Genomic DNA, 23,107 nt, shown 5'->3' on the forward strand with positions numbered 1-23,107 from the left:
AATGCCACGATTTAGGGAGGGCACATGCCCAGATATTATGGGGCGTTTGTTGGTGTCAAGCAGAGACCCAATAATTTCTTTAAAATCCATCTTCAGCTGTTCTGAGCTGCCCTTCATAATGTCATTGAATCCCACATTTAACTATGATAGACTCAATTTCCTGATGCAGGTTTAAAATGTTTGGGAGCATCTTATTGATGTCCTGTACTTGTGCTCCTTGATAGCACAACGTTTTTGCTCCAGGGACTGAGACATTTCTCACCATTGAACTGCCCAATACAATGGCCGGAGAAGGGATGGAGAAATCCGCCCATTCCTACCCCTCACACAATTCGTGGAACATTTCACGGGCCCACGAGAAACAGGATAGCATTCGTCCGCTGCTCCCGGCGATAGGTCCAGACCTCCCACAGCAGGCAGTGCCTCGTCAGATCCGGAGAGCGTGAAAGGAGCCGAATTCGATGACTAAGCCGCTGCTGGAGTCCGCGTAGTTGGACACCGGCAGTCCCAGTGACCAAGGCACAGTTAGATCAGGCACCATGCCGCAAAGCTATTCCTCATGTCAATCTGCTCTGAACCGCTCACAGACACTCCAGTCCACTTAGCAGCATGCCGCTGCCTTCGGTTTCTGTGACATGGGACCATTGCTGATTGAAACAATCCTCTTGCTGTTCTCCGTCTACTCCACTACAAGATGGAGGAGGAGGAGAAGCAGATGGAGACGACTTCCTTGGCAGGCAAGTTCCAGGTAGCACAGGCCATTCGGATAGGGACCGATGACAAGGCGGGGATACATCCATCAGGCCCGAGCTGCGTCCGGCCACAGGAGTTGAGAATGAGAGAGTTCCAATTTACGTTTCCCAATAAGTTCCAGCAGAATTGAAATTTGCTTGCTAAGGATAGCCACCTAATTCCTGTAATCCTCCGCAGGCAAACAATTCCTGCATTGGAACTCCGGCTTGTCAATATTGTCCCGGATAAGAGCGTAATAAGCACAGCTTCTATAGCGCTGGAAGCGTTCGTTAGCTATTCCAGGCAAAGCGGGCTCCATTGCAACCTAGCTAGCTAGCTAGTTGGTAGCAGGTGTTGACACACTTACAAAATAATACAACTTCGGAAACAGGCCAAAACAACAGGTCGAGGCGCAGGAGGTATCAGAGTTCGTGACAGGTCATTTTCAAGCATTTACACCAACTGGCCTTGGTCAAGATTAATTGGATTCCTATCTCCTTTCTATAATATATTTTTGCAACTGCACCATGCAATGCAGCCTGGACTAAAGAGGCAGACTCGTAGGAACAATGTGTTAGACCCTCCGTTAAATTACACTTTTCCCGAGGTAAGAATATTTCAAAAAGATGTAAGGCTCATTCGAGAGAAGACACCCTCCTGAGTTATGACATCGGCCAGAATTGAAATCTGACATGTATGATAGATGTTTTCACGATCTAAAAGTCGTATTCCTATTAACTTCCAGTGTAGCGAGAGCGACTTTATCACGGTGCTACGTCATACTGGACGGATTTCTGCCTGCTTGAACGCCAATAACTCAGATACATGAAATGACCCAGGGAATCGATAGAACATCACTGAGATGCACAAAAACGATATAACATTCAAAATGGGTGAACATTTCCTTTTTTAAGGTTTATGTAATAGCTGATTTCTCGTCAGTTATTGCTTCACGATCACATCCTCTCCCTCCCTTTTATCGCCTCTTCTCTTCCCCTCGTTGAATTCCTCTGTCTTCATTACTACCTGAACCACTGCCCCAGTACTACAGTGCCCCTGAACCACTGCCCCAGTACTACAGACATGACCCTTTATCAATGTTTTTGGGTGTAGGCAGATAAGATACAATGGGTGCATCACAAATGGCACCCTATTCCCCATGTAGTGCACTACTTTTGACTAGGGCTCTGGCCAAAAGTAGTGCCCTATATAGAGACTAGTGTACCATTTGGGACACAACCTGTGTCACATTTCAGTCGTTAATCAAGGGCTTGGGGATAGTGATTGAACTGATAGAAATTGTTGTTCCAAAGGTTGTTCATGGATTGTGTTGAAATCCTTTGCTAGCTTCGCCTAGAGAAGCAGTCAAACCTGTCATGACACACATTCTTCTCTTTTGGGCAACGTTGTTTTCTTCCTGTCCAATTTAGGTAATTTCTGGATAATATTTTGGGGACCCCGTTTTGGCTCAAGAGCAACCCCCAGAGGCAAACGTTCTGTATAGTCACGAAGTGTCTCAAGTGTTTCAAACCAGCGTTAGTTCTCGAACTGGCAGCAAGCATCTGAATCAGATTTGTTGAGCCACCACTTTGGATATTTCCACCAATGACAGACTGAAGAATAGGGATTCAAAATAAAAGAGAAACCTCAAAACAATGGTTAATCCCAACCTTGCATGCATACTATATCTACGGTATGGGAGATGTTTTCTTTGGATGCCTCAATCCCCTTAGGAGAAACAATGCCCTGCATTGACAAGTCCACTAATCTTGTTCAATTCATAATTGATAAATCTACTCCGCTGCCATCAATATTACATGAGCTGGGGATATTAGGCCTATCTGGACATTCTCTACACAAGTTGGAGTTTCTGTTGGAATTGAATTGGTCTGTCTATTCGGATGTCTGTTTGCAATGCCCCGAGACAATAAGGTTGCACTGCGATCTTGGACCTTGTTTGACAATACAATAGATACTTTGTCAATTTTTTCTACGGAAATCAATTGCTTTCTACAACACACACACACAGGTCAACCCTGTAGAACCAGGACACTTTTAAACACAGATGGTTTACTATGGTATGCGGGGGTTGGAACCGAACCGAATCCGAACCAGGAACAAAAGTGATCTAATACGGTTCCGGAACAGTCCCACACAAAAATGCAACAAGGCGCCTTCCCATCTGTCAATCAAACTTCTTCCTGTGTCTGTCTGCCAGTTGAAAATCTTAGCCAGCGTATAGGCTACCTGCCTCTGCCCTTCCAAAGCTTAGCTGTAGCGTATTGACATTACAAGCGGGGTTCAGAAGCTAGGGAGAGAGATTCTTTTTTTTTTATTAGAGAAAAATTATGATTTCAGAGGTACTTTTTTGGGGTTCGAACCGGTTCAGCACTTTAGTTTCCTGGTTGGAACAGAGGAATGAAAATAAAGGTTCTGTTCAGAACGAAAAGATTGAGAAATAATTTATGTTCCAACCCCTTATTGTATGACATCAGTTATTCCTAACTTCTAACTCCCACTCTTGTCCTGTGTTTCTGTGGAATTTCTCCCTAAAGGATTATGATTTTCCTAAAGGTAGGAGACGTCACATGATATTTATTTTAGTCAAGTGGAGTGTGGTAGTCATAATGTAAACTTGTGCGTAAGTGCACTGTAACACCGGCCCCGCGCGTGCGTGATAATTTTGTCTATCTTCACCAGACGCGATCATGACACGCAGGTTAAAATACCAAAATCAATTATGAATTTTGTCGCAATTCGAAACGCATGAAACATTTATGGATATTTAGCTAGCTAGTTTGTCCTGGGAGATGGTTGTTATTTTATCTGAATGAATATGGGCCACTTTAGCTAGTTCTTTGTCCCCCAAAAAATACCCAGAGTAATACAAAATCGTGTTTCTCTACTCCTGATTTAATCCACAGATAAAAAGGGAAACCTAGTTAGTTTTAATTATCAATATTTTGATTAGTCTCTCCTTGTTGGTCTTTCAAGCATCCACTTGGGTTTGTGTCTTCCTGATATCCAATAAGGAGGGGACTTGCAGTGCGTTGAGCATTTTATTTTAGCACTTGGCTACGCAGACATTTGGTCACGCGCGAGCAGTATGGGTGAAATGATTGAATAACGTGTGGATTTATTTAGCAGCGCACGCAACATGGATGGTCTGGTTTGGGTGTACAGTGACTTTTTAGAAAGTATTCATAACCCTTGACTTATTCCACATTTTGTTGTTACAGCCTGAATTCAAAATTTATTATTTTTAATTTTTTTCTCACCCATCTACACACAATACCCCATAATGACAAAGTGAAAACATGTTTGCGGAAGGTTTTGCTAATTTATTGAAAATGAAATACAGAAATCTCTCATTAACATAAGTATTCACACCCCTGAGTCAATACACGTTAGAATCACCCTTGGCAGCGATTACAGCTGTAAGTCTTTCTGGGTAAGTCTCTTAGCGCTTTGCACACCTGGATTGTACAATATTTGGACATTCTTCAAAAAAATCTTCAAGCTCTGTCAAGTTGGTTGTAGACAGCCATTTTCAAGTCTTACCATAGATTTTCAAGACTATTTTAAGTCAAAACTGTAACTAGGCCACTTGGGAACATTCAATGTCGTCATGGTAAGCAACTCCAGTGTATATTTGGCCTTGTGTTTTAGGGTATTCTCCTGCTGAAAGGTGAATTTGTGTCCCAGTGTCTGTTGGAAAGCAGACAACCAGGTTTTCCTTTTAGAATTTTGCCTGTGCTTAGCTTCATTTCGTAAAAATGTTTTCCTAAAAAACTCCCCAGTCCTTAAAGATTACAACCATATCCATAACATGATGCAGCCACCACTATGCTTGAAAATATGGAGAGTGGTACTCAGTAATGTGTTTTTATTGAATTTGCCCCAAACATAACACTTTGTATTCAGGACAAAATGTTAATTGTTTTGGCATATTTTTTTGCAGTATTACTTTAGTGCCTTGTTGCAAACAAGATGCATGTTTTGGAATATTTTTATTCTGTACAGACTTCCTTTTCACTGTCAATTAGGTTAGTTTTCTCCTGAGGATGGATCACCATTGTAGTTACTCCACAATACTATCACAGCCATGAGTGGTTTTCTTTCTCTCCGGCAACTGAGTTAGGAAGGATGCTTGTCTTTGTAGTGACTGGGTGTAATGATACACCATCCAAAGTGTAATTAATAACTTCACCATGCTCAAAGGGATATTCAATGTCTGCTTTTTTATTTTTACCCATCTACCAATAGGTGCCCTTCTTTGCAAGGCATTGGGTAAAAACCTCCCTGGTCTTTGGTTGAATCTGTGTTTTGAAATTCACTGCTTGATTGAGGGACCTTACAGATAACTGTATGTGTGGGGTACAGAGATGAGGTATTCATAAATCATGTTAAACACTAGTATTGCACACAACTTATTATTTGACTTGTTAAGCACATTATTACTCCAGAACTTTAGGCTTGCCATAACAAAGGGGTTGAATACTTATTGACTCAAGACGTTTCAGCTTTTCATTTTTCATTAATTTGTAACAGTTTCAAAAAACATAATTATACTTTTACATCATGGGGTATGTAGAACAGTGACAAAAAAAATCTTAATTTAATCCAATTAAAATTCAGGCTGTAACACAACAAAATGTGGAAAAAGTCAAGGGGTGTGAACTTTCTGAAGACTAAGTCTATGGAAAGATGTTGGCTTGGCTAATGCACACACATTCCCCTCCAATTGCTCACTGCGGTTTACAAACCTGATCAATTGGAAGGTGAGCAATGCTGGCAGCTACAAATGGTGGCTTTCATGTTCCTCAGAGGCTTTGCCAAACTGAGTTCTTTACACAAACCCACTCTGTGGCCTCACTTAGGACACAAGGAGGAACAACAGTGTCTTGGCTCTGGGGTGAAATTTCCTCTAGGTACCGATCTAGGATCAGCTTCCCTCCCCCAATCCTAACCGTTAGTGGGGGAAAATGCTAAACTGACCCAAGATCAGCGTCTAGGTGAAACGTTTTACCCTACACCTTCTACTTGCATGACAGCACTGCTGTGTCTTGATCTATGAGCTTGGAGACATGAAAATGTTTTCCTAAATCAGCCGAGAAGAAGGCTCTGATCCCGCCGCTACAACATTTCCAGACTTGTGCGTCCCAAACAGCACCCTATTCCATATTTAGTTCACTACTTTTGACCAGGGCCCATAAAGTAGTGCACTACATAGGGAATAGGGTGCCATTTGGGATGCAGACATCCTCTCCCTGATTAAACTAGAGCCTTGTAGGGAACAGGCCCCAGGGGCCTCCCGAATAAAATGTTCCCCCTCCTCAATTTCATCCCACGACTTGGTGGGTCTGTGGTCCGTTTGTGCTCCTTTATTTTGTGCCAGCGCTGGACCATTGACCCTATGACCGGGTCCCCACTCCTTACATAATGTGTGTCCCAAATGGCAGGACCCTGGTCAAAAGTAGTGCACTATATAGGGAATAGGGTGTCATTTGGGAAGCAGACAATGTTCCTTGCTGCTTTTTTTTCTTCTCCCAGCTGTTACCAGAACGCAGTCTGTAAAGCCCATCCGTAAAGCCCATATGGTTGTATCGTTTGTGGCAAGAGAGGGAAAAAGAGGCTTGGAACGGGCCTAATCTTAGCAAAAAACAAATTCTTTGACCTCTTGGGTCAAACCCCAAATGATTGTCTTAAGTGTGTTCATCACCCATATGGCTCTGGTCAAAAGTACTGCATTATATAGGGAATAGGGTGCATTTGGAACGGACCCCATATCTTATCAACTAATAATACAAAGAGGTGTCTTGATTTTTATCTTGCCTAACCTCTGAGCCCTCTCTCTCCCTCTCTCACTCCCTGTTTGCAGCTGGATCTGAGTCGGCCCCTGGAGGAGCAGGGCCCTCTGGATGTCATCATCCACAAGCTGGCGGACCTCATTCTGGCGGACCAGAACGACACACAGGGCCTGCTATTGGTGCAGAGTGTCCAGGTAAGCCAATCGGCACCGCTAAAACATTGTAAGGGTGGATCTTGAGCACTTCACCTAATTGGGGAAGTTGTTCTTTGACAGGTGCAGCCATTTCTTTTAGGGCTAAGGGTCTGAAGGTGCTGTAGGCTGTTTATCTTTGAGGGTTATGCCTTTGATTACATAATTCTGAAATTTTGCTCTGAGATTTTGGTGAACTTTTCTGGTGTTCCTGGATAGAAATGTGCCAATGAAATATGAATATTTTTTTTTTAATCTCTCCTAACCATGACTTAATCCAGTGCTATTCAACTACAGGTAACTGCCATAATAATGGAAACTGTTGAGTAAATGAGGAATACAAAGTATATTGAAAGCCGGTGCTTCCACACTGTGGTTCCTGAGTTAATTTAGCAATTAACATCCCATCATGCTTCGGGTCATATATAAAAATGCTGGACAGGCCATTTGTTATGGCCATTATTTTGGCTACAATGGCTATGCCCCCATAGGATGCCAATGCACCCATCCAAAGGGCACGAGTGGTCACTGAATGGGTTGATGAGCATGAAAACTATGTAAACCATATTCCATGGCTGGCTGTCACCAGAGCTCAATCCAATTTATGGGAGATTCTGGAGCGGCACCTGAGACAGTTTTCTACCACCACCTACAAAACACCAAATTATGGAATTTCTCGTGGAAGAATGGCGTCGCATCCCTCCAATAGAGCTTCAGACACTTGTATAATCTATGCCGAAGTGCATTGAAGCTGTTCTGGCTCGTGTTGGCCCAATGCCCAATTAAGACACTTTATGTTGGTGTTTCCTTTATTTTGGCAGTTACCTGTATATTCTTACTGGGGGCTAGATTTGAAAAAGGTTATTTACAGGGTTAGACATTTTCTACATGCGATTACCACGGTGAAATTAAATTTTAAATTCTTCCTGGTAAGGAACCTCATATGCATGAAAGGATTTTATGGGCCTAATAGTAAAGACGTGTAATTTAACTGTAAAAATATATTACATGTTCATGCCACATTAAAAACGTATCTCTGACTTAGTGTTCACGTCGAACCACACCACATTTTGGAACGTGTACCACCTGTTTTCAAGTCCATTCACTAATTTATCATGCAGCTGAAAGGCAGTAATAAAACACTATGGTGTAACAGCCTACAGTTTTCTTGCCATCTTGGTTTAATTATTGTGATACTCATGTTTTACCGGTACGGCTTACAGGCACTATTTATTTTTTATTTACTTTCACCCCTGACGATTACTCTTCCTAAGACCGATTTTTATATATTAAAAAAAACATGAAATCAATTAATGTTTCAATGTTTTAAACAATCTGTTTTCCCGGTTTAGTTTTTCCAGTTTTCTGAGTTTTTGTAGTTTTTTCAGGTTTTCATTATGAAAATCATATTTTTGTTATATATAAAAACTGCAAAAAATGTAGTCCAAAACAATGCAACATCAGGTGACCACATTTGAGGTCTCAAAAAAAACAAATAATAATTGAGAGGGTGTAGTTGCCCTTTGTGGTCCTCTGTAGCTCAATTGGTAGAGCCAGGGTAGTGGGTTCGATCCCCGGGACCACCCATACGTAAAAATTTATGCACACATGACTGTAAGTCGCTTTGGATAAAAGCGTCTGCTAAATGGCATATTATTATATTAATTCAATTGGCATCTAACAAAAGACCATTTGTTTGGCTAGTGGTATTTCTGTACTGTACAATGTACTGCACATACAGTAGTGTACATGTGATGGCAGTAAAAAAAATAAAAAAGACCACCTGCTTAATAGGCCACAAATCAAAGGTCAAAGTATTCACACCTTGACTTTTCCACATTTTGTTGCGTTAAAAAGTGTGATTCAAATGGATTTAATTGTCATTTTCTGTCAACGATCTACACATCTGTCAAAGTGAAAGAAATTAGTTTAATTTGTCATTAACTTTTTAATAAAAGTTCTATCTTGATCAGATAAGTATTCAACCCCCTGAGTAAATAAATGTTAAACACCTTTGGCAGCGAATACAGCTGTGAGTCTTTTTTGGGTTAGTCTCTAAGAGCTTTGCACATCTGGATTGTGCAATATTTGTCCATTATCCTTTTTTAAATTCTTCAAGCTCTTTCAAGTTGGTTGTTGATTATTGCTAGACAGCCATTTTCAAGTCTTGCCATAGATTTTCAAGCTCATTTAAGTCAAAACTGTAACTAGGCCACTCAGGAACATTGGGTCGTCTTGGTAAGCAACTCCTATATAGATTTGGCCTTGTGTTTTAGGTTATTGTTCTGCTGAAAAGGTGAATTAGTCTCCTGGAAAGCTGTCTGAACCAGGTTTATCCTCTACGACAGGGTTTCCCAAACTCTGTTCTCGGGACCCCAAGGGGTGCACGTTTTGTTTTTTGCCCTAGCACTACACAGCTGATTCAAATAATCATCTAATCATCAAGTAATGTGTTGTTGGATTTGCCCCAAACATATATATATATATATATATATATATATATATATATATATATATATATATATATATATTGCAGTATTACTTTAGTGCCTTGTTGCAAACAGCATGCATGTTTTGTAATATTTTTTTCTGTACAGGCTTCCTTTTCAGTCAGTCATTTATATACCTTTCAAACCAAGTTGTTTTTCCGCCAACTTTAGCATCCCGCCAAATGTTTGCTAACTTTTCTTTATGAAAAGTATTGCCGGCGACAAAGCCTGTAATGAAGTCGCAATGCCGAGGCGGCATTGGCACGCACTACGCTCTTAAGCTCTTGATGGTTGCTAGGCAGTGCCCGTTTACTACTATCATCCTGGCAGTTCAAAATAATTTTGCGAGGCATTTCACTTAACCCATCTCGTCGCATAGCCCACCACATGCACTATTTTCTTAACCACAACTGGATCGATCCATAAAGAATTACTGTGGGAATAAATATAACTGAATGAGGCTAATGCAATTGAAGGCATCATTGTTGCTTACTGAAACTCCCAAAGTAATCGAATTGTTATAATACATTTGATTGAAGCAATAGCTTACCTGTGTGTGGTCAACTATTTCAGCACCGTTTCGCTCTGCTTTGAGACCAGCATGGGGTCTTGATAAATCAATAAATGCCAGATTAAGTTGAGGTGAAGCTGCTCATGATCATCTTGTCTAATTGGCTCATTTATTAGCCCTGATCAGAACATTTTGCCAGCATGTTATGTAGCTTAACAAGTGGATTATTATTGCTTATCAGTCGCTTAGTAGCCTGGGCCTACTCCCGACCGAAAGCCTGTGATCAATCAATGTAATTTAGTTTTTTTAGTGAATCTGTCTGTATATTTGGCTAATTCTCTGTCTGGGCAAATACATGGAGGTGGTATAGCTCATCTATTCATTTGCTCATCTATCACTGATTAGAAACATTTAGCATGCAACAATGTAGCCTAAATCAAGTGTAGGCCTATTATTTTGCTTGATCGCGTATAGCGCAACTCCAAAAGCCTGCAGAGGTTGTGAAATATGAACACAAGACTGGAATGCTTTTGAAAATATACAATAGATTGCTATTATTTTCTATCGGTATCATGATGAAGATACTCTCAATGTAAGACCCAATGCCTGCTCCCTAACAAAGCAGAGGGAGGGTAGGAAAGAGATGAAACGTGGATCAAAAACTGATCAGGCTAGTGTGTCTCGTCTGTTTAATTTAACAAAATAACTATTGATTTCATGTGCAGCCATACAGGCTGCACAGACCAGTAACATAATTAAACTCAAAATATGCCATTCTATTCTTTTGAAAATACATTTTATTAGTCTTATGTTTCTTAGGACCTGCCAAAATGAATTAATAATGGAGTTATTTTTGATGGTGTATATTCTCAAAGGACTTATACGCCCACCCACATCTGCACACCACCGGCAAGCGCACGGGAGGTATAAAAGGTGAATGCAGCCAAGAATGTGGTAAAAATGGGCCTGTTTGTAAGCAGGTCATACATTGCCCAAAAAAATGTACAGGCAAAATACCGTAAATCCAACGTGAAAGCAGTATTAGGTTAGTATTGTGGAGTAACTACAATGTTGTTGATCCATCCTCAGTTTTCTACCATCTCAGCCATTAAACTCTGTAACTGTTTTAAAATCACCATTGGCCACATGGTGAAATCCCTGAAGAGTTTCCTTCCTCTCCAGCAACTGAGTTAGGAATGATGCCTGTATTTTTTAAGTGGCTGGGTCTATTGATACACCATCCAAGCCTAATTAATAACTTCACCATGCTCACAGGGATATTCAGTGTCTGCTTTTACATTTTTACACATCAACCAATCGGTGACGTTCTTTGCGAGACATTGGAAAACCTCCCTGGTCTTTGTGGTTGCATCTGTTTTTGAAATTCACTACTTGACTTAGGGACCTTACAGATACTATATGTGTGAGGTACAGAGCTGGGGTAGTCATAACAAAAGTATATTATTGCACACAGAATGAGTCCATACAACTTATGTGATTTGGACACCTTTACTCCTGAACATTTTTAGGCTTGCCATAACAAAGGGGTTGAATACTTATTGACTTGAGGCATTTGTGTAAACATGTCAACAAAATAAATCCACTTTGATATTATGGGGTATTGTGTGTAGATCACTGCCACAAAATCTTTCTGAAGGCACTGTAGGCCTACTTTGGAGTAAACATTTAATTGAGAAGCTTTTTGGTGAAAGCCTTAGAAATTACTATTTCGGCATGCTAACTGGCTACACAGACATGGGCCACAAACAGGCATTACTACTTCAGAATGTGGCAAGAAATACAAATAACTGATGCATCAATTATGAGACATTCATTCAATTTAACTACACTACCACTGTTGTTCATCTGAGCTGCTCCACGGGACAACAAGTTGTTTGAGCTGCGGGCTCTTGCTGCCCGACAGATAATATTCTCCTCAAACTAGGTGCTCAGCACACATACCGAGGTGTATGTTGATAGGCTACCGCTGCTACGATTGCCCCTTTTTCTCCCTCCCCTCCTTTCCATCAGGCCTGGCTGTCGTTTTGTCTTCGGAGTGCCTCTGCTAAGGATTTCAGAGATTTTCACTATGTAGAAAAAAAAAGCTAACAAGTGGTATGCTTTTTGCCATTTTTTTTCTAAAGCCCCTCCAATTCGAGCCCTGAGTGTAGAGAAATTGATCATTTTGTTGGAGATCAAATCAGAGGAGAAAATAACAAAGGTATTTTGAAAAGCAGTCAGTTTTCCAATCATGTCAACAATTTTTGCTAGATATGTATTGGCTTTCTTGTGGCGGAGATGAGCAACTATCTCCTTCCTAAGCTCACATGCTCTCTTGAAAGCATTACCCTTGCTTAGCCACCTAACATCATTATGTAAAAGTTGATCATGATGCTCAGCAGACGTGTCTTTCAGCAGAGTATGAAACAAGTGATGTTGGTGGAGTGGCGTCGCCAAATGTTTGCAGTTGCGATTGGCTGATGTTTGCAGCTCTGATTGGCTGTAGCTGGTACGTTGGGTGATATTGATTGACAGCACTGGAAAACAGATGATCCTATTGGAGAATATTGAACGAGGGCTCATTTTGGAACTAAACATTGGATTTTTGCAGGGATTTATGTGTGGATTTTTATATTAATGTTCATAATTGATCAAATGGCCATTCTAAATTGATAAAGGGGCCGGATCTAGCTCGTGGGCCACCAGTTGAATAGCCGTGACCTAATCCATAGATCAAAGGTTGGTGAATGTAGTGCATGTTGGGTGGAGTACATCGGTGACCTCACACCTTCCCTGAGGCAACTGTCACTCACGGAGTGACAGACTATTCAGACTAGACTGTTGCCTTTTTAAGTTGCGTGAGTTGTTGTGCAGAAGGTTGCTAGTTCGCATCTTTCACGTGGCAGAACAGAATGCACTGTTACACTCGCTAGCATCGCAGTGAACCACATTAGCTTTCGCAACAGCTAATGGGGATCCTAATAAAATACCAAATATTAGAAGGAAACCGCAAGTTGTGGATACTACTTTGAGCTTTTTAGTCAGTGCACTGGTCTACTGTTCACATCTACATAAAACGCATGTAATTGACTCCTTAAACTTACCCACTCCTTCAGTCTTCTTTTCTCTAGACACTATACAAACCTAGAGCTGATATATGGGAGACTTTTAATGCAGAATTTGTTTTCAGTTCCACATGATAGTCTGGTCGATTTTTAAAAGCTTGACATGTTTAATGGTCCTCAGCAAACTTGGATTTGGTTTATAGGCCTATTTTCAGCATTATATGACTGACTAATGACTCCCATTAGCTTCTTTAATGGCCATTAATTTGAATGTTTACCCTGGACCCCCTCATTCATTAAAGGGACATTGCACTCCGAAATCCCATTTTAGCAGATGTTTTCAGACTGTCAGAGGGAGTCCATGTCCCAGGCCATCTGTTTTGGAGATCCAGCTACGTGCCACAATCTAAAACTAATGGAAAAGATCAGAACCGTTTATTTCCAGATTGTCTGTACTTATTCTGTTTCATTCCTCTGATGTGGACTGCTTTCCAGGCCTGAAAACATCTGGCATCTTCTGATTTTGAAGTAAAATGTCCTGTTTTTAAAGGGACACAGTTTTTTAAAAAAGTTTATGTTTAAGGCACAGGGATTAGATCAGAGTTGCTTTCATACAGTGAGGTTCAAAAGTATTTGGACAGTGACACTGTACTCCAGCACTTTGGATTTTAAATAATACAATGACTGTGGTTGAGGTGCAGACTGTCAGCTTTATTTGAGGGTATTTTCATCCATATCGGATGAACCGTTTCGAAATTACAGAACGTTTTGTGCAAAGTATTGGGACATTCACTTATGTGTGTTGAAGTAGTCAAAAGTTTAGTATTTTGTCCCATATTCCTAGCACGCAATGACTAGCTTATGACTATAAACTTGTTGGATGCATTTGCAATTCGTTTTTTATTACGTGGGTTTATCACGTGCTACCATGATTGCGAATAATCCTGAATCAATCGTGAATAATGATGAGTGAGAAAGTTAGATGCACAACGATCATACCCCCAAGACAGAAAAATGCTACCCTCACTTGTTATTGGTAATGGTGAGAGGTTAGCATTTCTTTGGGGGGGAGATTAAATTTGTCTCTAACTTTCTCACTCATCATTATTCACAATTCTTTCAGGATTTTCCGTAATCGTGGTAGCGTCCACATTAATGTACAAGTGTTTAGAAACATATTCCATTCTTATTTACATTAAAAGTGACTCCAAAATGACACTACATTATTTACCATTCATTTCTATTGGGCACAAAATGATCTGAAACGCAAACAAAACATACTACAAATGCATCCAACATGTTTGTAGAGTCACAAGCTTGATGTAATCATAGCGTGCTATGAATATGGGACCAAATACTACACTTTTGATTACTTTATTACACATAAGTGAATTTGTCCCAATACTTTTGTCCAAAAACAGATTAAATTTCTAAATGGTTCACCCGATATGGATGAAATTGGCCTCGAATTAAAGCTGACAATCTTCACTTTAACGTCATTGTGCTGGAGTACAGACCCAAAACAACAACGGTTTCAATGTCAAAATGTCTTTTGGACCTCACTGTTTACCAAAACAGACCAAGGAATTTCAAAAACAAAACCAATGGTAAATTTAGCCACCTGTTTTTATATCACGTGGATTTCTCTGCATTCTTCACATTCTTTCATCTTGTAAACATTAGGTAATATGCACCACGCCACGTGAATACATGTTTTCACCCTTAGCTGTTCCTGGAGGCGTTGCTTTACACACCTGCAGTCTCAGAAAAACAAACAAAATAACTCTCCTCCCTCTTCATCTCCTTTTATGGTTTCATTGACATTAGACGAGGAGCCAAGCCTTTCATTTCAAATGGATACTTACATTACATGGAGTTCCTCTTGATTGTTATAGTGCATACAGAGATACTAATACATAAAAGCACAGATATGAAAATAAATGACTTCTACTGTACCAGCACAAGGAAGTGGAGAACAGAACTGTACAAAACCTTTTTGTAGTCTTTAACAAATTACAACAGTATAACTAGGAAGTCACCTGTATACTTTCTGAAATCTAGTATACATTATTTAAACATTCTTCAGATTCATAATTTGAGTGGCTTTGTTGCGTTAAGGCTTGCTGAGGCTGTAATATGCTTCAGAAATGTCTGAAATGTTCATTAGGGCGCAGAATATTTTAAAACGATTTGCAATGGAAAACGAAAATGTGCGTTTCTTATTGAACAAGTCCAGGAAGTCCCTCTCAGTTTTTGGTGCCTAATAAACATGGCCTTGGGGCGTTTTTTGTTGTTGCAAAGTGTGTTGCTAAGGTGTGCACTTTTGAATACATCCCTGATGTTGTTTTGGGACTGTCTTCAGGATTACATCGACACCCATCCTGAAACGGTGGTTCTGGACCCGCTGCCGGCCATTAGGACCCTGTTGGACCGCTGCAAGTCCTACCAGCTCATCCGCAGGCTTGAGGACTGCATGAAAGGTATAGAGACAGGACTGCCACCCAAAGTGTACACACAAACTGACATGTACGCGCACGCATGCATGTACACACAAACTATCACAAATCCACACACAGCCATGCACTCACATATACCAAAACATAGACACTACACACTCACTTGCCTAGACATTCTGTTAACCCTTTTGTTAGAATTTTACGTCATAACATCGACATAAGGAACATTCAAATCAATTACTCACATACTGTGTGCATACACTTGCTCAGTTTACCCCTGGCCTGGGACTAACACACCTACTCATAACCGGCAATGCCATCTTTAAATATGTGTGTGTGCGTGAATTTTTTTCCTCCCTTTGGGTTGGGAAGCCCGGAATCGCAAAATACAGGAATCCCTCCCTGGCCTGTGTTCATGTTGCTACTGGCTCCCTACATGAGCCCGGCGCTTTCCGTAAGCCTTTTGTCCCGGGCTGGATGTCGAATGGCAGGCTCCATTTTGGGGCTTTGCGCAAGGGAAATGTGTGGCTTAGGGTGGGTTTATTCACGGCGTGTGTATGAAAACTGCAGAGTGGCTCGTCCTTTGTCCTGCGCCATGGGGCATTCCCAAACTAGTTAAACAAAAGGGATCAGGGTTGAAGGGGCTGAAGGGTTAGCGTAGCTAGCTGCATAGGCACGTATGTGAATCCCAAATGGCACCTTATTTCCTACATAGGGCACTAGTCAAAAGAAGTGCACTATGGGTGCTGGTCAAAAGTAGTGCATTATATAGGGTATATGGTGCTATCATATGCTCTGGCATGAGTGTTTATAGTCTGTGCTTGAAGTTGAATGACAACGGTGTCTGTAGACTCTGTACTCACTTTAGGTGCTGGTACTCATTAAAATGTTACAGTACGTGTTCATATTTAAGAGTGAATATTCTATGAGGTTCCTGTCCTCAAACAATAGAACATTCGAGGTGTGTGCACCAGCCCAATTCAAACACTGGTTATCGTATGGAAATAAGGCTAGTTTCTATGTACTTATTTGGAGATAATAAGTTAATAAGTAAATTAGGATAGTTTCTGTGACCAATCTATCCTCTAAATCAGGGTTGCCCAACCCTGTTCCTGGAGAGCTACCCTCCTGTAGGTTTTAGCTCCAGCCCCAGGTGTTACTAACCTGATTAATCTTATCAACCTGCTAATTATTAGATTCAGGTGTGCTAGATTAGGGTTGGAGCAAAAACCTACTGGACTGTAGCTCTCTAGGAACAGGGTTGGGCAGTCCTGCTCTAAATAATGGGAGAGCTGTGTATACTCTGACTGGCCAATTCGTCAGAATCTATTGGTACTTTACATCAAGTGGCACAACTTGTATACTAGAAAGACATTTGTTTATGGAACTAACTTACTAAACTCATTGATTTCATTTAGTTTATGTACTCTCCCCTCAACTACTTGAATAATAATTCAAATACTGGTTCTAATTAAAACCAAACTTCAGGTTGGTAGAAGTTTAATGAGCCAACTGTTTATCATGTATTAGTGTAAGTGTGCTGTCATGCCTAAAGGCAAAATATGCATTTATAAAGCCTTATGTGGTAATATGAAGTATAAAACATGCTACTGTATAAGCATTCATAATAGCTCATTTAACCTTTTTAAGAAACTAGCTACATAAAGAGACTACAGAAAATACTTAGTGTTACCTAATACCTACAAATAAAATTATCCCTTAAAGCGACTACCTTACCCAGCAGACCTCCAGGACTGAAGTTGACCGCTCACCCCCCTGCTTTGGTCAATTCCAGAGCAAGTGCACTCGACCTGGGGTAGTGTGAGGTGAACTGTGGGTCTTGGCTCCAGCTCCACAACTCTGTTTAGAAATACCTCAGCAGCGAGCAAAGTGTTTTCTGTGGCTGTGCTTCTCCCAGGCAACCACTTCCATGGCAATTAGCCGGTAACAGTAGAGACTGGAGAGAGAATAGGATCCTGGGAAAATGCCGATAACACTTGCTTAAGCTGTGGCTTTATGTAAAAGGCTACTTGAAGGCTTTTAGACTCCTATTAACGCACCGAACGAACATTCTCTGGGTCATATCAGCGCATTACATCGTCTATTTAGCGCCAAGTTGAGTCTTTTGGTATTCATTACATTTTTGTTTTGGAGTCTGGTAGGCTTAACTTTTTTTATGTTTTCTTTCTACACGATTTTCGGTCATATTACAAAGCGCCAACTTTTTGAACTCTTCAGGGGTTTGATCGTAATATCACCGCCAGCCATGTATGGCATGACAATAATAGTCTGAGGAGTTGGCTAAAATACATACAGATCTGGGACCAGGGCCCGTATATCAGTACTTTTTAGAAAACCTTTTAAGAATCCTCCAAAAATCCAATTTAGGTTTAAAAAAGGTTTTGGCTAAAAGCTGCTGGTAAAAGGTGGTTTAAAAAGCTCACACTTACAGCGAAGTGTAGAAGTAATATGAAAGGATCTATGCATGAGCCAGTCACCCAATCAAGGTTTGTTAGTGCTGGGCTGGAATAACATTAGTTGTGTTCATAGACTTATTTGTTTGTGGCTGTCAGTGTCATATAGTTTAATACTTGTATCAGCAAAGAGCAATAAATAATACCAAGGTAAACCGTAGTAACTGCAGCCCAAAGCTTGGTGAAACCAAGGTAAAAAGCAATAACTGATGTGAGTGAGTGCAGTTAAATCAAATTTCATTGGTCGCATACACATATATTTAACAGATGTTATTGCGGGTGTAGCGAAATGCTTGTGTTCCTAGCTCCAACAATACAGTAATATCAAAAAATACACAACCATACACACACATTTAAAAAGTAAAAGAATGGGAATATAGAAATATTAGGACGAGCAATGCCGTAGTCTATGTATGCATTTAGAAAGTATTCAGACCCCTTCCCTTTTACCACATTTATTTTACGTTACAGCCTTATTCTAAAATGGATTAAATCAATCTACACACAATACGCCATAATGACAAAGCGAAAACAGGTTTTTAGAAATGTTTACACATTTATTAAAAAATAAAGTTACCTTATTTACATAAGTATTCAGACCCTTTGCTATGAGACTCGAAATTGAGCTCTGGTGCATCTTGTTTCCATTGATCATCCTTGATGTTTCTACAACTTGATTGGAGTCCACCTGTGGTAAATTCAATTGATTGGACATGATTTGGAAAGGCACACACGTCTATATAAGGTCCCACAGTTGACAGTGCAAGTTAGAGCAAAAACCAAGCCATGAGGTCGAAGGAATTGTCCATAGAGCACCGAGACAGGATTGTGTCGAGGCACAGATCTGGGGAAGGGTACCAAAAAAACAACAACATGAGGAACAAGATTCTCTGGTCTGATCAAACCAAGATTGAACTCTTTGGCCTGAATGCCAAGCGTCATGTCTGGAGGAAACCTGGCACCATCCCTAAGGTGAAGCATGGTGGTGGCAGCTGTGTGGATGTTTTTCAGCGGCAGGGACTGGGAGACTAGTCAGGATCGAGGGGAAAGATGAACGTCGCAAAGTAAAGATCCTTGATGACAACCTGCTCAAGAGCGCTCAGGACCTCAGACTGGAGCGAAGGTTCACCTTCCAACAGGACGACAACCCTAAGCACACAGCCAAGAGAACGTAGGAGTGGTTTCAGGACAAGTCTCTGAATGTCCTTGAGGGGCCCAGCCAGAGCCTGGACTTGAACCCGATCGAACATCTCTGGAGAGACTTGAAAATGGCTGTGCAGAGCTCGAGAGGATGTGCAGAGAAGAATGCGAGAAACTCCCCAAATACAAGTGTGCCAAGCTTGTAGCGTCATACCCAAGAAGACTTGTAATCTCTGCCAAAGGTGCTTCAACAAAGTACTGAGTAAAGGGTCTTAATACTGTAATATTTCAGTAAAAAATACACTGCTCAAAAAAATTAAGGGAACACTTAAACAACACAATGTAACTCCAAGTCAATCACACTTCTGTGAAATCAAACTGTCCACTTAGGAAGCAACACTGATTGACAATACATTTCACATGCTGTTGTGCAAATGGAATAGACAACAGGTGGAAATTATAGGCAATTAGCAAGACACCCCCAATAAAGGACTGGTTTTGCAGGTGGTGACCACAGACCACTTCTCAGTTCCTATGCTTCCTGGCTGATGTTTTGGTCACATTTGAATGCTGGCGGTGCTTTCACTCTAGTGGTAGCATGAGACGGAGTCTACAACAAGTGGCTCAGGTAGTGCAGATCATCCAGGATGGCACATCAATGCGAGCTGTGGCAAGAAGGTTTGCTGTGTCGTCTGTCAGCGTAGTGTCCAGAGCATGGAGGAGACCGTAGGAGACAGGCCAGTACATCTTGAGACAGGCCAGTACATCAGGAGACGTGGAGGAGGCCGTAGGAGGGCAACAACCCAGCAGCAGGACTGCTACCTCCGCCTTTGTGCAAGGAGGAGCAGGAGGAGCACTGCCAGAGCCCTGCAAAATGACCTCCAGCAGGCCACAAATGTGCATGTGTCTGCTCAAACGGTCAGAAACAGACTCCATGAGAGTGGTATGAGGGCCCGACGTCCACAGGTGGGGATTGTGCTTACAGCCCAACACCGTGCAGGACGTTTGACATTTGCCAGAGAACACCAAGATTGGCAAATTCGCCACTGGCGCCCTGTGCTCTTCACAGATGAAAGCAGGTTCACACTGAGCACGTGACAGACGTGACAGAGTCTGGAGACACCGTGGAGAACGATCTGCTGCCTGCAACATCCTCCAGCATGACCGGTTTGGCGGTGGGTCAGTCATGGTGTGGGGTGGCATTTCTTTGGGGGGCCGCACAGCCCTCCATGTGCTCGCCAGAGGTAGCCTGACTGCCATTAGGTACCGAGATGAGATCCTCAGAACCCTTGTGAGCCCATATACTGGTGCGGTTGGCCCTGGGTTCCTCCTAATGCAAGACAATGCTAGACCTCATGTGGCTGGAGTGTGTCAGCAGTTCCTGCAAGAGGAAGGCATTAATGCTATGGACTGGCCCGCCCGTTCCCCAGACCTGAATCCAATTGAGCACATCTGGGACATCATGTCTCGCTCCATCATCAGGAGAATGCCCAGGCGTTGTAGGGAGGTCATACAGGCACGTGTAGGCCACACACACTACTGAGCCTCATTTTGACTTGTTTTAAGGACATTACATCATAGTTGGATCAGCCTGTAGTGTGGTTTTCCACTTTAATTTTGAGGGTGACTCCAAATCCAGACCTCCATGGGTTGATACATTTTGATTTCCATTGATAATTTTTGTGTGATTTTGTTGTCAGCACATTCAACTATGTAAAGAAAGTATTTAATAAGATTATTTCATTCATTCAGATCTAGGATGTGTTATTTTAGTGTTCCCTTAATTTTTTTGAGCTGTGTGTGTATGTATGTATGTATGTATATATACACTGCTCAAAAAAATAAAGGGAACACTTAAACAACACAATGTAACTCCAAGTCAATCACACTTCTGTGAAATCAAACTGTCCACTTAGGAAGCAACACTGATTGACAATAAATTTCACATGCTGTTGTGCAAATGGAATAGACAACAGGTGTAAATTATAGGCAATTAGCAAGACACCCCCAATAAAGGACTGGTTTGCAGGTGGTGACCACAGACCAATTCTCAGTTCCTATGCTTCCTGGCTGATGTTTTGGTCACTTTTGAATGCTGGCGGTGCTTTCACTCTAGTGGTAGCATGAGACGGAGTCTACAATCCACACAAGTGGCTCAGGTAGTGCAGCTCATCCAGGATGGCACATCAATGCGAGCTGTGGCAAGAAGGTTTGCTGTGTCTGTCAGCGTAGTGTCCAGAGCATGGAGGCGCTACAAGGAGACAGGCCAGTACATCAGGAGACGTGGAGGGAGGCCGTAGGAGGGCAACAACCCAGCAGCAGGACTGCTACCTCCGCCTTTGTGCAAGGAGGAGCGAGCAGGAGGAGCACTGCCAGAGCCCTGCAAAATGACCTCCAGCAGGCCACAAATGTGCATGTGTCTGCTCAAACGGTCAGAAACAGACTCCATGAGGGTGGTATGAGGGCCCGACGTCCACAGGTGGGGGTTGTGCTTACAGCCCAACACCGTGCGGGATGTTTGACATTTGCCAGAGAACACCAAGATTGGCAAATTCGCCACTGGCGCCCTGTGCTCTTCACAGATGAAAGCAGGTTCACACTGAGCACGTGACAGACGTGACAGAGTCTGGAGACGCCGTGGAGAACGTTCTGCTGCCTGCAACATCCTCCAGCATGACCGGTTTGGTGATGGGTCAGTCATGGTGTGGGGTGGCATTTCTTTGGGGGGCCGCACAGCCCTCCATGTGCTCGCCAGAGGTAGCCTGACTGCCATTAGGTACCGAGATGAGATCCTCAGAACCCTTGTGAGCCCATATACTGGTGCGGTTGGCCCTGGGTTCCTCCTAATGCAAGACAATGCTAGACCTCATGTGGCTGGAGTGTGTCAGCAGTTCCTGCAAGAGGAAGGCATTAATGCTATGGACTGGCCCGCCCGTTCCCCAGACCTGAATCCAATTGAGCACATCTGGGACATCATGTCTCGCTCCATCCACCAATGCCACGTTGCACCACAGACTTTCCAGGAGTTGGCGGATGCTTTAGTCCAGGTCTGGGAGGAGATCCCTCAGGAGACCATCCGCCACCTCATCAGGAGCATGCCCAGGCGTTGTAGGGAGGTCATACAGGCACGTGGAGGCCACACACTACTGAGCCTCATTTTGACTTGTTTTAAGGACATTACATCAAAGTTGGATCAGCCTGTAGTGTGGTTTTCCACTTTAATTTTGAGGGTGACTCCAAATCCAGACCTCCATGGGTTGATAAATTTGATTTCCATTGATAATTTTTGTGTGATTTTGTTGTCAGCACATTCAACTATGTAAAGAAAAAAGTATTTAATAAGATTATTTCATTCATTCAGATCTAGGATGTGTTATTTTAGTGTTCCCTTTATTTTTTTGAGCAGTGTGTGTGTGTGTGTGTGTGTGTGTGTGTATATATATATATATATATATATATATATATATATATATATATATATATATATATATATATATATATGCACAATTTTCCAAACTTATTTTTTCTTTGTTATTATGGGGTATTGTGTGTAGTCCCCTGTAGCTCAGTTGGTAGAGTGCTAGGGTTATGGGTTCGTTTCCCACGGGGGGCCAGTATGAAAATGTATGCACTCACTAACTGTAAGTCGCTCTGGATAAGAGCGTCTGCTAAATGACTAAAATGTAAATGTAGATTGAGGGGGGGACAATTTAATCCATTTTAGAATAAGGCTGTAACGTAGCAAAATGTGGACAAAGTCAAGGGGTCTGAATCCTTTCTGTGTGTGTGTGCGTGTGTGTGTGTGTGTGATGGGCTGTATAGACAGTATGTGGATAGAATATGTAGTATATCTGAAGAATAGTATATGTACAGCAATAGTTAAATGGGATAGGCCTTGACTAGAATACAGTATATACTTTACATTTGAAGTGGGTAAAACAGTATGTAAACATTATTAAAGGCACCAGTGTTACATGACTGTACATAGGGCAGCAGCCTCTAAGGTGCATGGTAGAGTAACTGGGTGGTAGCCGGCTAGTGACTGTGACTAAGTTCAGGGCAGGGTACTGGGCGGAGGCCGGCTAGTGGTGACTATTTAACAGTCTGATGGCCTTGAGATAGAAGCTGTTTCTCAGTCCCAGCTTTGTTGCACCTGTACTGACCTCGCCTTCTGGATGGCTGCTTTTTTCCTTGGTTTCACTAACTTTCTCCAGTTACTGCAAACCCCCCATATTCTCC

At 41.9% G+C, this 23,107-nt stretch overlaps 1 protein-coding gene across 2 annotated transcripts in view; it reads left to right on the plus strand.

Annotated features, from left to right (window-relative positions):
* itpk1a (inositol-tetrakisphosphate 1-kinase a) overlaps positions 1-23,107 on the plus strand; it is an 83,102-nt gene that overhangs the window by 33,876 nt on the left and 26,119 nt on the right. For both annotated transcript variants that reach the window (XM_041865941.2, XM_041865940.2), the window contains 2 exons: positions 6,614-6,736; positions 15,161-15,278. In XM_041865941.2, coding sequence (XP_041721875.2) covers positions 6,614-6,736; positions 15,161-15,278 — 241 coding nt within the window. The remainder of the gene's footprint in view (positions 1-6,613; positions 6,737-15,160; positions 15,279-23,107) is intronic.

This window comes from Coregonus clupeaformis, chromosome 36 (assembly GCF_020615455.1).
Source record: "Coregonus clupeaformis isolate EN_2021a chromosome 36, ASM2061545v1, whole genome shotgun sequence".
In the NCBI taxonomy this organism is placed as follows: Eukaryota; Metazoa; Chordata; class Actinopteri; order Salmoniformes; family Salmonidae; genus Coregonus; species Coregonus clupeaformis.